General features: G+C 42.6%; 1 protein-coding gene across 1 annotated transcript; it reads right to left on the reverse strand.

The window, feature by feature from the left end:
- Positions 1-3,104: 3,104 nt before the first annotated feature.
- Positions 3,105-14,675, reverse strand: CHMP1B (charged multivesicular body protein 1B). Its single transcript, XM_083722625.1, has 8 exons — positions 14,494-14,675; positions 9,093-9,190; positions 8,099-8,245; positions 7,722-7,790; positions 7,513-7,620; positions 5,998-6,041; positions 5,071-5,143; positions 3,105-3,875 (listed from the first exon to the last, which is right to left on the reverse strand). The coding sequence occupies exons 1-8, from the start codon at positions 14,507-14,509 to the stop codon at positions 3,831-3,833; spliced, it is 600 nt and encodes a 199-aa protein (XP_083578751.1). The 5' UTR covers positions 14,510-14,675; the 3' UTR covers positions 3,105-3,830.
- Positions 14,676-15,556: the final 881 nt, after the last annotated feature.

The following is a 15,556-nucleotide window of genomic DNA, read 5'->3' on the forward strand; positions in this document are numbered from 1 at the left end:
GTGGGCTTGTGTTGTCTGTTTGGTTTTTTGTGGGGGGGGGGTGTAACAAACTGAGAATTTGATTGATAAGAATTTGATTTTTTTAAAGGATTAGGCAAATTAAGAAATGGCTACTAGCCATGGTAACCAAATGCAACCTCCATTCACTTTTTAAAGGCAGCCACTCTTTAAATATCTGATCATTTGGGTGGTTAAACAAGACAATGACTCTTTTGCCTTTGTAAACCACCTTGGAGGCACTGCCCTGATCTTTCTAGGATGCGCAAATGGCAAGTCTAGATTTAGGAGAGGAATCCACGGCCGTCCAGATGCTGAACTACCATGCCTACTACCTCTCATTAGTGGCTCTGCTGGCTGGGGCTGATGGAAGTTGGAGTCCAACAACTTCTGAAGTGTCACAGGTCCCCCAACTCTGCAATAGATGGAAATTGAACTGAGCAAGCAAGACATTTCTAAGGTTTGCTTGGAGGAGAGAACTGCAGAGTGAAGAGCGAGCTGTGAGTGGAGGGGGGGCCTTTTCCCCTCCTTTGGACCCCCTGGGAAACTCATCAAATCTGCAGTACCTGGAGCTGGGTATGCAGAGTGCAGCTGAGCAGAACACAGCCATGGGCAGCCTAAGGAAATACCATCCACCTTGGGCCTGCTCATAAAAAGCAAGTCTAAAGTGGCAGACTAGGGTGATGTCTGCTGTTTCCAGGAAATCTCATTGTGAGACTTTTTTGGGTGAGCTGAGAGTTTGTTTGAACCCTGGGTGAAAACCCAGAGGCTGAGAGAGAGGGTGTGTCAGAAGGAAAATGAATTGATATAGATTTTTATAAGACTCCCTGGAAAAGACGTTGATGTTGGGAAAGATTGAGGGCACAAGGAGAAGGGGACGACAGAGGACGAAATGGTTGGACAGTGTTCTCGAAGCTACCAGCATGAGTTTGACCAAACTGCGGGAGGCAGTGGAAGACAGGAGTGCCTGGCGTGCTCTGGTCCATGGGGTCACGAAGAGTCGGACACGACTAAACTACAACAACAAACTTTGAATTAATGTAACATTTTTATATGTAACTGTGTATTTTTGTAATATTTTAAGTTGTCTGTTGTTGCTTCAGTTTTTTGTACACCACTTGAGAGATTTAAAAAAACTTATTAAGTGACATAGATATTTTTAATATATTAAGTGATATAGAAATTAACCAATAAATCATCAATATACATTATCTTATTTTCATGAATTATCAAAATCTTGGTTTTTAAAAAATGACAAAAGGAGTGATGGCATCTAATCTAAAATTTAGAACAAGCAAGTAGCTCCGGTTTCTTAAACAGACCCTCTAAGCAAGACAGAAGGGGGAATATATATTTGCAATACCTAGCCTTTGCTGTTTAAGCAAACCTTTCCCATCAAAAGATAGGTCTTCTACTTCCCTCTGCTGGTTCCATTGAAAAAAGGCAAGCAGGAAAAAGGAGCATTTTAAAAATACACTGGCTGCTTGTTCTCACGATTACACAGAAATCCAAAAGCAAGCTACTACAGAAAATATTAAGCAGTGAGCAATACCAAGTCAAAGAGGCACTGTGGTCCAGTTTCTAGTGTGTCAGACTAGGTTCAGGCAGACCCAGGTTTAAATCCTCACTCAACCACAAAGCAGCTCTCTGGCTGAATCTAGGTCAGTCACCATCTGCCTATTCCACCTTAGAGGATTAGTGTGAGAATAAAGGAAGAAGACAGAGAACAATGTACACCACTCTAAGCAACCCAGGAGGAGAAAATGTAGTATAATACAGTGGTACCTCTGGTTAAGAACTTAATTCGTTCTGGAGGTCCATTCTTAACCTGAAACCGTTCTTAACCTGAGGCGTGCTTTTGCTAATGGATCCTCCTGCTGCTGCCCGCATGCGATTTCTGTTCTCATCCTCGGGCAAAATTCTTAAACCGAGGTACTACTTCCGGGTTAGCAGAGTCTGTAACCCGAAGTGTTTGTAACCCGAGGTGTTTGTAACCCAAGGTACCACTGTAATGTATTTTCCATTGAGGTGTCCTGTTTGAAAAAATGTACACATTTTTTTTAGGGAGGGGTTGGTGGGAATAAATCTGGATTTGTACCTAATCCCGCTCCAATGTCTCAACAAAAGCAACAGAACGTTGCTTTAAAAATAGACCTGAGTTTAAGGGATATAAACTATATTTTAAATTCCATCCTGAAACACACAAAGTGCAATCAATAAACGTCACTGTAAAGGTTGTCTGAACAGAAGGAACTTCTTTTCTTCTCACCCCTTTTATACATCCTGGCCCTTGTATAGAAGGGCAGCAGCAGCAGCTGCTGCCGTGTAGTAGTAGAAAGTTGATGTCTCCAGTTATACCCCAGCCCCTCAGCCGACAAGACTGTAGGCTTCATAGGGGGGAAATAAAACAATGGGAATGGATGCCAATGACAGAATTAAAGATAGGCTTTCCTTCAGATGCATGTTACCTTTGTTTCACTAGGAAGACAGCTTTATAATTTTTGGTTTTGCACACTGTTTGGACTTTCACATTTCTGGCTGTATACAAAGAAAATGTCTACAAGTCAGAAATCAAGTGTAGGAATTTTTAACATGCCCAGATAGCATTCTTTCTCCTTGTCCTCTTTTGTACCACATCACACTGCCCTCCGTCCTATCTGATGGCCTCATTAAACACTGCACTCTTAAATTGCACAAAGACAGTCTTGAGATTTGCACCAATAGGCACGTGCAAGTTATTATACCAGCCCAATTTTTAGTAGTGGTTTTCAGTCAACCCAGGAACTTTTTAGTTAATTATGATAGAAGGAAGATACATCAAAATGGTGGGCACTGTGGACATCTATGATTTGAACAGATGATGACAACCAAGGCTTGTAAATCCTAGCAAAACTGAAGCATCCAGAATATTTGCATTTTAAATGCAGGCTTTTTAACTGCCTTTTTAAGAAGCTGCCATTAGTTTTAAGCTCAGCTGTGAAACAAGATTGAGCAAGAATTTTGAGTATGTACTTTTATCTATGCAAGTTCATTTCCACTTTTGAGACATCCATTGTCCCACCCCACCAATAGAAGAATATAAAATACAATTTTGCCACGATATAAGATGACATTTCAAAGCTAGCATTTTAATTAGTTATTTAAGAAGCATTCCTGAAATTTCTGGGAGAGTGTAATATATACAGTATATAATCTAGGCAGGAGTGTTTAAAAATATAGTTTATTCCTTCGGTCAAGTGATGATGCTAATGATTCCAGCTACAAGGACAGCATAACAACTATCATTTTGTTGTGTTACTACAGTTAAGCTTGTTCCATAAGTAAGCTTGTTCTGCAACACTATGGAAAGATTATCCAGGGATGTTTAAACAGTACACAAACACACAAACAAATATATCATTCTGTCAAACTGGTCTTTCCCCACAGATATTGAGGGACTCCCCACTTTTGCGGGGGTGGGGGGGGAGAGAGATTATTTATAATTTAAAACCCTGCTACATAACTTAAAATCATATATGTTAAAAGGTGCTACTCTATTTCCGGATTGATAATCCAATGTGACACTTGGCAAAATTCAATCTGTGTCTTGGAAAAAGTATCTGCAAAAATATAACCCTTGACTTAAAAAATGCTTAAAACTAGAAAATACACTGAAGTTCATATCACCATTGGGTTAACACATTTTTAAAAGCACAGTAGGACAAAAAGAGAAGCGCCCATTAAGTATATCTAACTGGAAATATTAGAGATGGAGACCTTATGTCAGGCTGTGATTTATGCACACAGAATGCTTTGGAAGCAAATGCAGAAGATAGCAGTTCCAACTCTTCCTGTTACACTTGATCACGAAGGCGCGCCAGTCTCTGTGAGAGCTCATCCTGCAGAATTCAGACCAACCAACAAAAGGCATTCATTAATGCACTACTTAAGGGACAAAGACTTAACTTTCTAGAAGAACAGCAGCCAGACCAAAGAGAGACTGAGCTCTGCTAGGCTTGAAGATCTACATCTAAATGATAAGACTACGGGTAACTACCCTCTTATGCCTGATCAACTCAAGGGAAGCGCTGGGAAATAATTACATAATTCAATTCAAACCTGGAAATGGCAAGAGAGAGATGCAGAGTCCTCATGGCTCACGAGACCTTCCATGGAGCCCAAAAAGGACATCAGTGAGGGTGGAGGAAGCCCTGAAGAGACTGGTGGTGCAGTGGGGCTTTATTTATGCTGCTCAGCTTCCCTGCCTAACAGCTAATGTGCATGGTAGCGCAGCAACAGCTTTTCCACTTCTCCTCCAGCCTCCTCCCGACCCCAGAGCGTCAATTCTAATTGTGGATATTTTGGGATGCAGTATTTTTGGTTTGGGCTGAAGCAAGAGTGGCAGAGAGGGTGCTGCCCATTTTATGCAATTTCACTTATGCACATGGGGCCCCAGAACGTAACCCCTGCGTAAGTGGGGGAGTTGCCTGTACTAACTCCTTCTAAGCTCTGTATAGGCTTATAAACACAGTGCAAGAGGAATGGGAAGGAACAGGAAAACGAGCAAACTCTGAAACTGAGAGGGCATGAAAAGCAGTAAGGCTGCTGCTTCTTAGCTTGCTTGTCCTGGTATGAGATCTAGCCAAACTATGAGCTGGCAATAGTTAGTTCATGTACATCTAAAATAGCTTGCTCCAACTGAAGAGACAATCTTACATGCTATTAAGGCAGAGGTGGGACACTTTTCCTTATGGGCATCCTTCCAGGGGCCACATCAGTGGTGGGCAGAGCCAAAGGCCTGATGGAGCAACAGGTGAGACTCTTACCTCTGCAAACCAGGCTATATTCCGGGCCCACAAGAGCAGAGGCTTACGCACACCTCTCTCCACCCAGGCAAGCAAGAAGCATCACTACAGTTCAAGCATACATTCCAGCTAAGCCAATGCACTTAAGGAGGGTGTGGAGGAGGACTGATAATGGGTGTCCTGAGGACCAAATGGAGAAGCCCCAAAAGGCTGCGCTTGGTCCCTGGGCCTTAGGTTCCCCACTCCTGTGATAGAGAAGAAATACCAAGCAAGCAAAAAGAGGGTTTACCTGTTCTGCTGAAGCAACACTTGTGCCAACAGAGCCTGTCTGTCCCTGAGGTAGTTCCATATTCAGGTCAAGGCTAGAGTTCAGAAGAAGAGAAACCAGTATACAAGAAGTTATTCTGATAGTAGCCCCACACCTCAGGTGCACTTATTGCCACAAGCTGAAAGCTTCCCAGTTGTGCTCATTTCTATCTCCAGTCCTCAACATGTAATATGCCAATTAACAACAGAGTAGCAGGTATAAGAGATCAGCTTTATGAAATATCTGCACCACTGAAGAGGTGCATTAATCCTCTGCTGTCCTCACATTTGTTACTCTTCTGCCCCTTCACTTTTGCCCTCTTCTATCTTTGCAGTGTTCAAGATGGAGACTATGCCACTTCTGTGTAATTTTGTATGTGGTATACCACCTTGCTGTTTTTTTAATTAAAAGTGCAGCCTAGAAATAAATAAATAAATAAATAAATAAATAAATAAATAAATAAATAAATAAATAGTGCTTAGCACTGTTGCTACTAAATAGCATTATTAGAGGGTTCCAAGTTTTTTCTTACTCAAGTTATTTCAGAGAAGTCCAACAAGTAGTTTTCTATCATTCTGGTCTCATAGTGATCTCTCAGTCAAAGTAAGGATACTGTACTTGACACTATCTATCTATCTATCTATCTATCTATCTATCTATCTATCTCTATCTATCTATCTATCTATCTATCTATCTATCTATCATCTATCTATCTATCTAAAGGTGGAAATAGCCATGTTTTGTCCTGAGAGAGCAGCACTCTATTATCATTGCAACATATTTAGTTAACATTATGCTTCCTGGATCAGAGGAAAGGCAGCATTTATTGCTATCTCAAGTGCATTAAAACCTTATTAAGCACTGCCATTAGAATACTCGATGTTTCAGTCTTCAAATGTTTACACTCACCCAGCTTCATCTGCCATTTCCTGCAGAAGCAGGTCCACTTGGTTCTAAAAAATGAGAACCAAATCAGTTTTACCATTGTAACAGACATGGAATCCAGCGTAATAGAAAAGATCATGTGCAGTTTATTTGAATACCACTAGAGGGAGCTAACACATTCACAAAGCAAATCTGGCCTCTCAAAATGCAGCTTCTTAAAAAGCAATTAAAACTAATGTTATCGATGCCTATTTATTGGGGGGGGGGGTAAGCCCTACTGAACTCAGCAAATCTTGCTTCCAAATAACCATTCATAGGATTGTGCTGCATTACATTCAAGCCTATTTTTGATTTGTTTTTATTCATCATTTAGTGATGCTATCACTCCATTTGCATGTATACTTTATAGCTTAAAGGTGCTGCTGCTGAGACTACTACCACTACCACTAATATTAATTTTATTATTTATACCCTGCCCATCTGCCTGGGTTTCCACAGCCACTCTGGGTGGCTTACAGCACATATAAAACATAGTAAAATATCAAACATTAAAAACTCCCCGATACTGGGGCTACCTTCAAATGTCTTCTAAAAGTTATGTAGCTCTTTATCTCATTGACATCTGAAGGGAGGGCTTTCCACAGGGATGCCTTCAGCATTCTACTAAAACAGTTACAGTGGTACCTCGGGATGCGAACGGGATCCGTTCCGAAGCCCCATTCGCATCCTGAATGGAACGTAAGAGGCGACGGCGCGTCTGTGCATGCATGGGTCACGTTTTGCCGCTTCCGCACATGGCGCCATTTTGAGCGTCTGCGTATGCACGAACGGCAAAACCCGGAAGTAACGTGCCACCCAAAAGCGCTCAACCTGAAGCACATTCAACTCAAGGTGTAACAGTACTAATTTTTCCTACTTTTAAAAAAACAAAACACACACCCAATAATTAATACTGACAAAGTTCCTAGTGTAGATGCACTAATGGTTTTCTAACTTTCTGTCTTCAAGGAGAACCTTCCATACTGACTCGTCTGCAGAGGAACCCTGCTTATTGTAGAGAATATTCTCTGAATATTCTAGGCTGCACATCTTCCGGGCCTTGCCATCATCCGAAATATATTGGCAGCAGGCCACTGCAAAAAATCAGAGGAGATGGACAAGCTGCTGCTCAGGAGAGTTTCCAAGCTCTTCCTGATTTCTTCATTAAATAATCGCTGAGAAGCACTTGAGGAAGCCCAGTGAAAAACCACTGTATTATTTATTATTGTTATTGTTATTGTTGTTGTTGTTGTTGTTGTTGTTGTTGTTGTTATTATTATTATTATTATTATTATTATTATTTTGTCAGCAGAATAAATGGAGTAAACTTGACTCCATTCTCTAGCTGAGTCAGAGAAGGTCCAGCTCTAAGGGCAGAGTCTATTTAGCCCAGCCATATTTTTCTCTGAAAGTCTCTCTCTCATATTAGTCAAGAAAGCTCCCAGGGGCAGCTAGATAGGACTGCCAATTGCAAATTATATCTACTTCAATGTTACTTACTTGTGGTGTTGTTAGTGTAGTAGTATTACTCATTGTGTCTTCCATCTGTGCCGTCTGAACATCTAAGGTTTCAAACTGCTGCTCAAATTTGTCCATCAAGGCAGATATCTGCACATAAGCAAATGATGTCAAGCCAGGAGCACAAATGATGTCAAGCCAGGAACAAAAGGAAATACCTTAAAACTCAACTTCTGAATTTATTTGTTTACCTTTTCCAAGTTCATACTTTTCAACGTAGCATCCATCGATTTAACTACTCCAGCCATTGACTTCGTTACCTAGGAGAACAACGTACATAGTAACCACATTTTTTAAATTTCTTATTTGAAACTTTGGGCAACTATAGCCCAAAATAAACTAACATGACATGAAATTGCACAACACTAGCCACTGTTACAATAGTTAGCTGCTTCTTCAGGAGATTCAAATAGACCACATTTCTATTTAATACAGCATTTGAAATTCTACAGAGTTTTACCTACTTAGCAGCAAAAGGTCTGTGGTACAAACCATCCTACGAAAACGTACATAGTGCAAGTTTTTTGGAAACTTGTGTTTCTTGCTAAAACATGATAAAGCTGATTACCTTGCCCATTGTTACTGCTGTTTGAACTCTTGCCGCTACAGCATCAACCCGAGCACTCATCCGCAAGAAGTTGATGGCTTGATTCTTCTGCCGGATTGCATTTTCTGCATGTATTCTTGCCACTTCAGTATTGCCTTTCTGAATTGCCTTTTATTTAAACAAAGAGAAGCAGAACACAGCTTTTCAACTAATTAAGAAATGCACCCTAATAAATCTTAGCTTTCAGACCTAGACCGTCACCGTCAGATTCCGGTACACACATGGCAATAAGAAGGATGATGGCATATGATTACTATTACACTTATTTCCTTGGGTACCAGTGCTCTCATTGTCTAAAAAAAATGCAGGAAGAAGGCCAGCACTCTACATTAACAACACCAAACTGGCAGGTCCCTCAGGAGAGCTTATCAAAGCTTTGCAAATGCTGGCAGACACATACCAATAGTCCAACTAAAGATCAAATCAGATGATCTGCTACAGATGGGATAACATCACTACCCATCACTACCCACTCTCCTGGACACACACACTGGATTCTGAATGAGGAGCTGGTACTGTATGGATGGGTATGAAAACTGACACTGTAGATTTAAAGGCTTTTCGGCCAGTAAATTTACTGCTGGGTAAGGTTCAATAATTCCCCCAACTGAAAAAGGAAAAAAATGGGGGAAGGGGGATGGGGAAAGGGAAAAAAGAAAAGAGAAGAAAATCCACTTTGAAAATGGCTGCTTTAGAGTCCAAGGATTCATGTTCAACCATTATCTACATGTGTTGGGGGATGGAGATATTCTGTTAATTAGTTTGCAATAAATTAATATGTTATTTTTAGTTTCTAATGCAAACATATTGCAGTAAGCAACTGTGCCATCACCAATGATGTGTATAAACAGTGCAAACTTTTATTTATAGCTTCCTACTGTCACAGCGAAAGATCGTGCTCACACACTATCAAACAGTATATATGGGGAACTTCCAATATAATTTCATGTCTCACCTTCTTAATTTTGGCTTTTTCAACCTTTTCTTCTTTATCACACTTTTTGGCATTTCTGTTAAGTTCTTTGGCAGCAAACTTCAAGTTAAAAAGATGCTCTTAAATTTAAGTTAAGGATGATGTTCTCAGTTAACAAGTAATATAAATGCTGACAGTATGAAGATGGTCTCGTTGAAGTTTTAAAGCTATATCCATGGCATTGTACACAAAATTCTCTAAATTCAGTACTGGATTTGATAGTTCACTGCTGACAAGGCCATTATTAAAAAGATGGACTCCAACACCCCAATCCCACCTAACGGGAAGTACTGACAACCTTGATCAATAAAATTCCCAATAAATTCATCTGCCCTTTACCAGTCAGCTATACATAGTGCCCTCCAAAAATCCATGCACCTTGTCTACTTTCTTCAGGGGTGGGCAAGCTGAAGCAATTAAGCAACTGCTTGTGACATCTCCAGCCCAGGCTCTGCTGCAGCAGCATTAGACTCAAACCACATCCCAGAGATTGTAATCAGCAATGATTTAAAATTCTACATTTGATCTGCACACAAAAATGTCTCCTCACAACTATGAGTATCTCTGTTGATGCAATGGCATCAGAGAAGAAGATCTGTTCGGCTCTGCCACTGCCATTTCATTGGTCCTTCAACCAGGTACCATGATACAGACAAAGCCAACCCAAGTATCTTGTGATTTAAATTTCAGCCATTTCCCAGCTGTCTGGACAGCCTAAAACTCATTATTATATAAAGTTCCTGGATCTCTCCAAAAGGGAGGGGGAACCTGTTCTTTAGTATATCCCGACTATTAGCCTTCTGATAGTCTTGGGGAGGGACACAGTAGAAATATCAGCTCTTCCAGTAATGAGGCAGGCAACAAATAATAAGAGCAACAATAACTCTCTAAAATCTCTGTAGTGTCCACCTACAGGCACCCAACAACAGGATGGGCTCGGATCAATAAAAGAAAAAGTTGGTTGCATCATTGCAAGAATCCTGCCTGTATCAACTGGCCACATAAACTGTGATTGATCCCACTGAGAAGGCATTGCACTGGACATTTCAGCTGGAGTTGCAACAACAGTGGTATCTATGGCGCTATGGAGCCAAGCAACTTTATCCTCAATGTGCCATGCAAAGTGCTCACAACTTTCTGCCAAGTTTTCCAGAAGTCCAGCCATCATCCCTGGTACAACTAGTCTCCAGACCACCCAAAATGATTTGGCTGGCTGGCTCTTGGAGAATGCAATGGAAGCAGCAAAGTAGTTCTCCTTCACTGCCCTCAGTACTGCCTGGTATGCAGTTGTGTCCGATTTGGAGTGAGTTTTCAGCCACCAACACTCCAGTTGTCTCCAAGTCTGCTTCACTAACTACAGATCCCTTCAATAAATTCTGCAGCTCCTTGGTAAGCAGTGCAGACTCTGTAGGACCAGAGGGAGTGTTTATGCAGTGCAGACTCTGCAGGACCATCTTGGGAGTGTTTGAGTTGATAACCCTCCTCATCTCATTATCCCATAATGACAGCAGGGACTTGAAAGTATCACTAGCTCTGGCTTCTGGAAAATCCTCCTGAGCAGTCAGGAACCTACCAGGTTCATTTATCCTCTGGGTTGGACCATCTGTATCAGTTATCACTCCTGCAGAGTAGGACTGCTGCCAAAAGTCCAAACTTCACTAGGATGCAGTCTGACAGTGACAATAGGGTTAAGACAAGCCCTCCTACCATATTCAGATGCCCCCCCCCTCTCTCCAAAGCCCTGTTCTATGGGTTGGGACCAAAGACCATCTGAGGCAGTCCCATGGTTCCCATGAAATCCTGAGCTGGCTCCGAGGCATTATCAAAATAGGTAGTGAAGTCTCCCAGGGCTAGAGTCCTGAGTCTATCCAAACCCACACTAGAGACCACCTCAGCTAGCTCAGTAAGGGAGGCTGTTGGGCAGCAAAGTGGAAAGTACATCAACAGTATCCCCAATCAGTCTCCATGGCCCCATGCCACATGCAGGGCTCTCCAGTCCAGCTCTTAAGCTGAGAGGTTTCCTAGTAAAGGAAAGAGAACTTCTATAAACTATGGCATCTTCAGAGGCTCTGGTCTGAACTGGTGTTACACAGGGTATCCAGCTGGGCAAAGCTGTGTCAGATCAGGCCCACCTAGCCCTGCAACACAGACTACATCAGCTATTCATTCATGTTAGGATGTTCAACATGGTCCTTTTATTAATCGGAGTAGCATTGAGAAACAACAACACCAGACCATTGGGCACACTGGATGAGCTTCCAAAGATATTCCTGATTACCCCTGCCCAGTCTCTCATCCAGAATTGATCAACATCCAGATCATCTAGAAGATCAACAGGGTCATTATGGGAGAATAGTGACTTTGAAAAAGAATGGGAACCATTTACAATATATCTGCAGAAACAACAGAAATGATCTCGCTGGCAGGATTTAAATAAACATTGACAATTTTATTTACACAGAAGTACAACAATGTGATAACATAATATTGTATATAAACAGCAGAATGTATCACCTGATGTAATAAACCAGAAATGGTAATTGAGGAAAGTCAACAGGGAGGGGGGAAATTGGAAAATGTATGTTTAGCAATGATATTGGATACTTGTTTTGAGAAAAGAAAATTAATAAAACAACAGCAGACTAATAGGCACACCGGACAAGCTTCAAGTGATACTACAGATGGGAAGCAGGGAACATAATGCAAGCATCTGCAAGTGTCTCCATACAGCTATATCTATCTCTCCCTGCACCCACAGGAATACTTGAGATCTGTGTCCCTCCCAGACACATTTGTCAAGCACCCTCCCCTCCAGAAGCACACACTGCTCCAGCCAACCATAGACTCACATTACAGGCAGTAACAGGAAGCAAACCGTCTTACCAACAACACTAGTTAAATAATTTGTTCACCCAAATCTCTTTTGGGAAACAAACAAAATCCCCACCCAGTCTCTCACCCAGGGTACCAGCCCAACAGGCCTGAATCAGTCTCACAATCTGAACAGTCCTGGGACCGCTAACCAACCAAGTATGGGCATAAACTGCAGCCACACCTCATAGAGCCATACTACACATTACCCCAGCATAAAACCAAGCAGACTTGTTGGTGCTCTTGCCCTTGCCTCAACTCGAAGTGACTACCCCTTTGCTGTCATTTCCTACAGCTTAAAAGGACTCACAGAAATACATCAATAGTGTGCGTCTTTCCACACATATAGAGTGGAGCCTACTGGTCTGGACTCCTAAGAAACAGTCAAAAAAGGATAGGACACACCCTATAATGACAGACATTCCATTATGGGCAATCTGGTGGGGGGGAAAATGGGAACGAGGAGGAGGAGGAGGAAAGGAGACGAGGGTGGGGGAAAGAGATAAATTTATGTCCATTTACTTGACTGTACAAGATTTTTAAACACATGAATGAAAACTGTATTTGCTGCTAAAAGATAATGAAGAAAACACTATGGTCTCCCACTTGTTGCCTTACTAGTCCTGGGCTAAGCAGAGCAACAGATCTTGAGATATTTGAGCCTAACATCTAAGAGTGTGTGGCCTAATTTTGGGGGAGGGGGGAGAGGAGAAGAGGGGACCCCTGCAAATGAATGGTCCCAAGCCCTAATTTGAGAAGGACTACTGTGGTGGGGAAAATCCTAGAAGGAAATTGTATTGCTCCTGTTTATTTTAGCAAGCACGAGAGGGGTAACCATGCTAATCTATGACAAGAACAGGGAGAAGGAGCACACTGAGAGAAGTCTTTAAGGTACTGCTAGAACCTAATGGCTTGTGGCAGAAACTTCCATGAACTAGACATTGTAAATTATATGCCATCCACACTTCACAAAGACACATACAGCCATAAAGTAACACAAAGCACAGAAGGTCATACTACCACCATTTACACTTGTGTATGGACAGTACAGTGGGACCTAAGCTCCCAAACGCCTTGGGAGTCGAACGTTTCAGCTCCCGAATGAACGAAAACCGGAAGTAATTGTTCCAGTTCTTGAACATTCTTTGGAAGCCGAACATGACTGCAGGAAGCTGCTGCAGCCAATCAGAAGCCGTGCCTTGGTTCCCAAACTGTTTCGGGAATCGAACAGACCCCAGGAATGGATTAAGTTTGGGAACCAAGGTTTCACTGTACAATTACATTGTATATGCTGCAGGGTGTTTTGAAAAAAGAAAGAAAGGCCACCTTTCATGTTTTCTTCACCCGCTACTGTATGCAATTATTTTCTCTGTACTCATTCATGTAAGAATACCTTCAGATCTGCTTCTACAGATGCACAAATTGGTGCATCTATGAAAGCCAACGTTGCAATAAACCTGCAATCAGCTTTTATGGTACCACCACAGATACTTTCTTTTGCCTTAGGAAGTAGTGCCATTAAACCATAGTGGTGTACAGGTTGAAGCACTGGATCAGGGCTGGGTTCAAAGTACAATTCAGCCACAAAGCAGTAGCTTAGGGCCAGTTTAGCCCCCACCCCCTCAAAGCATCTTACCACACAGGCAAAGGTGTGTGGGAGGAAAAGTGCCAGTGTGGTGCAGTGATTAATAAAATCATCTAAAGGAAAAGGGGGGAAATTGTCAGATTAGGACCTGGGAGACCAGGGATCAAATGCCTACTCTGCCATGAAACGCACCAGGTGGTCTTGGGCCAACCACTGCCTCTCTGGTTAACCTACCTCACAGGTTTGTTGTGAGGATTTTTTAAAAAATGGGGAGGCCAACCAAAAGCTTCTTGGACGAAAAATGATATAATAAATAAATTTCTTTCCGCAGGGCCTGTAAGACAGAGTTGTTCCACCTGGCCTTTGGCTTAGAATCAGTTTCATTCCCTTCCCCTCTTCCTTTTTCCTTTCTCCTCCTGTGAAGAGGCTGCATCCTAATGTTTTAATGTTGTGTTTTAATCTTTTTAAATTGTATTTTAATCAATTTGTTTTTATTATTGGTTGTTAGCCACCCTGAGCCCGGTCTTGGCTGGGGAGGGCGGGGCATAAATAAAAATTTATTATTATTATTAAATAAAACAAGTATGCAAAAAATGCAATAACACCCCCCACCCTCTCTATTATTGTAAACAGAGCAGTACACCTCCTAAGAGGGGTTTTTGGGGAAGGGGTTAGAGCCCTCTCCCTCAGCTGTCGCTCCCGAAGGGAAACACCAAGGTGGGGAAAGGTCTGCTCCGAAGCTCCGCCCACCCATAGAACACCCGAAGCCCACCAATCGAGAGCTCCCTCTGCCGTCCGGGTGGTTCCAATAGCCACGCCCTTCGCCCCTGTCTACCGCAGCGGGGGAGGGGCTCCCGTTGCCCCCTCAGGCTCCGTTCCGGAGATCCCCCCTCCCCCGCCTCCCCCCTCCGGCGTTACCAAGGATACTCTCCATGTTGGACATGGCGGCGCTTCAGGGCCGGCAAAAGTGGGAGGAAAGTGAGCTCCGGTTCGAGGGCGTCTGCTGCTTCTTTAAAATCCCGGCTTGTTTGTGTTCCGTGTGGAGTTTTTTTTTTTTTCCTTCCTCCTTTCGGGAATCCACTTCCTACTTCCGCTTACTCCTCCTCCCCTCAGCATCCTGTCACGTGGTCCGGGTCAGTGTCAGGGCTGCAGAGAAGACAGGGGAAAAGGGAGGGGACTGAAACTGCGCGTGCGTAGAGAGCCCTGGCCAATGAGAGCGCAGCCTTCACTCTGAGGGGAGTAGAAAGGAGGGCGACGGGAAGAGCTCTTCCTCCAGCCTAAGGGGTGCTGGTACTGGGTGGTGACGTCACGGCCATGTGAGTAAGGCGGGGGCGCCTGTGAGTGCTCGCTTTGGGATTTTGAAGCACTGCCCCCTACAGGGAAGCAGAGGCAACTGACTGGCGCTGATCGCTCGCTCACGTGTCGGTTCCAATTTGTAGTGTAGTTTTTTGGAACGCGCAGTGATATTTGAGGATGTAATGGACAGAGCAAACATGCTTCTAAGTCTTCAATAAAGATTTGTTACTGTTCCATCCTTTCTCCCAAATGAGCCCAAGGCATCAAGCAGTAAAGAAGAAAAACAATGCAATTAATTAAAAATTAAACAAAAAGCTCAGTAGCTACAGCCAGTGCATTTTAAAAAAATGTTTAGAGGTACTCTCATTTTGACTCAAGAAAACCACCATTTTATAGTTCAAATGGGGGGGGCGGGGGATACAGTAAATGGACAAAAGTACAGAGATTCACAAAATGTTTAGGGGTATGCATACTTCTGTGTCCCTCCAGGAAAAAGCACTGGGTGACAGCATGAGACTCTTAATCTCAGGGTTGTAGATTCGAGCTTCACACTGGGCAAAAAAAATCCAACATTGCAGGAAGTTGGAGCAGATGATCCCTCATCCCTTCCAATCCTACTATTCTATGATTCTGTCTTTAAAAACATTTAAAACAGGAATATTTAAAAACAACAGAAAACAACAAACCCACCATT

The sequence above is a fragment of the Podarcis gaigeae genome, assembly GCF_964106915.1.
Source record: "Podarcis gaigeae genome assembly, chromosome: Z".
In the NCBI taxonomy this organism is placed as follows: Eukaryota; Metazoa; Chordata; class Lepidosauria; order Squamata; family Lacertidae; genus Podarcis; species Podarcis gaigeae.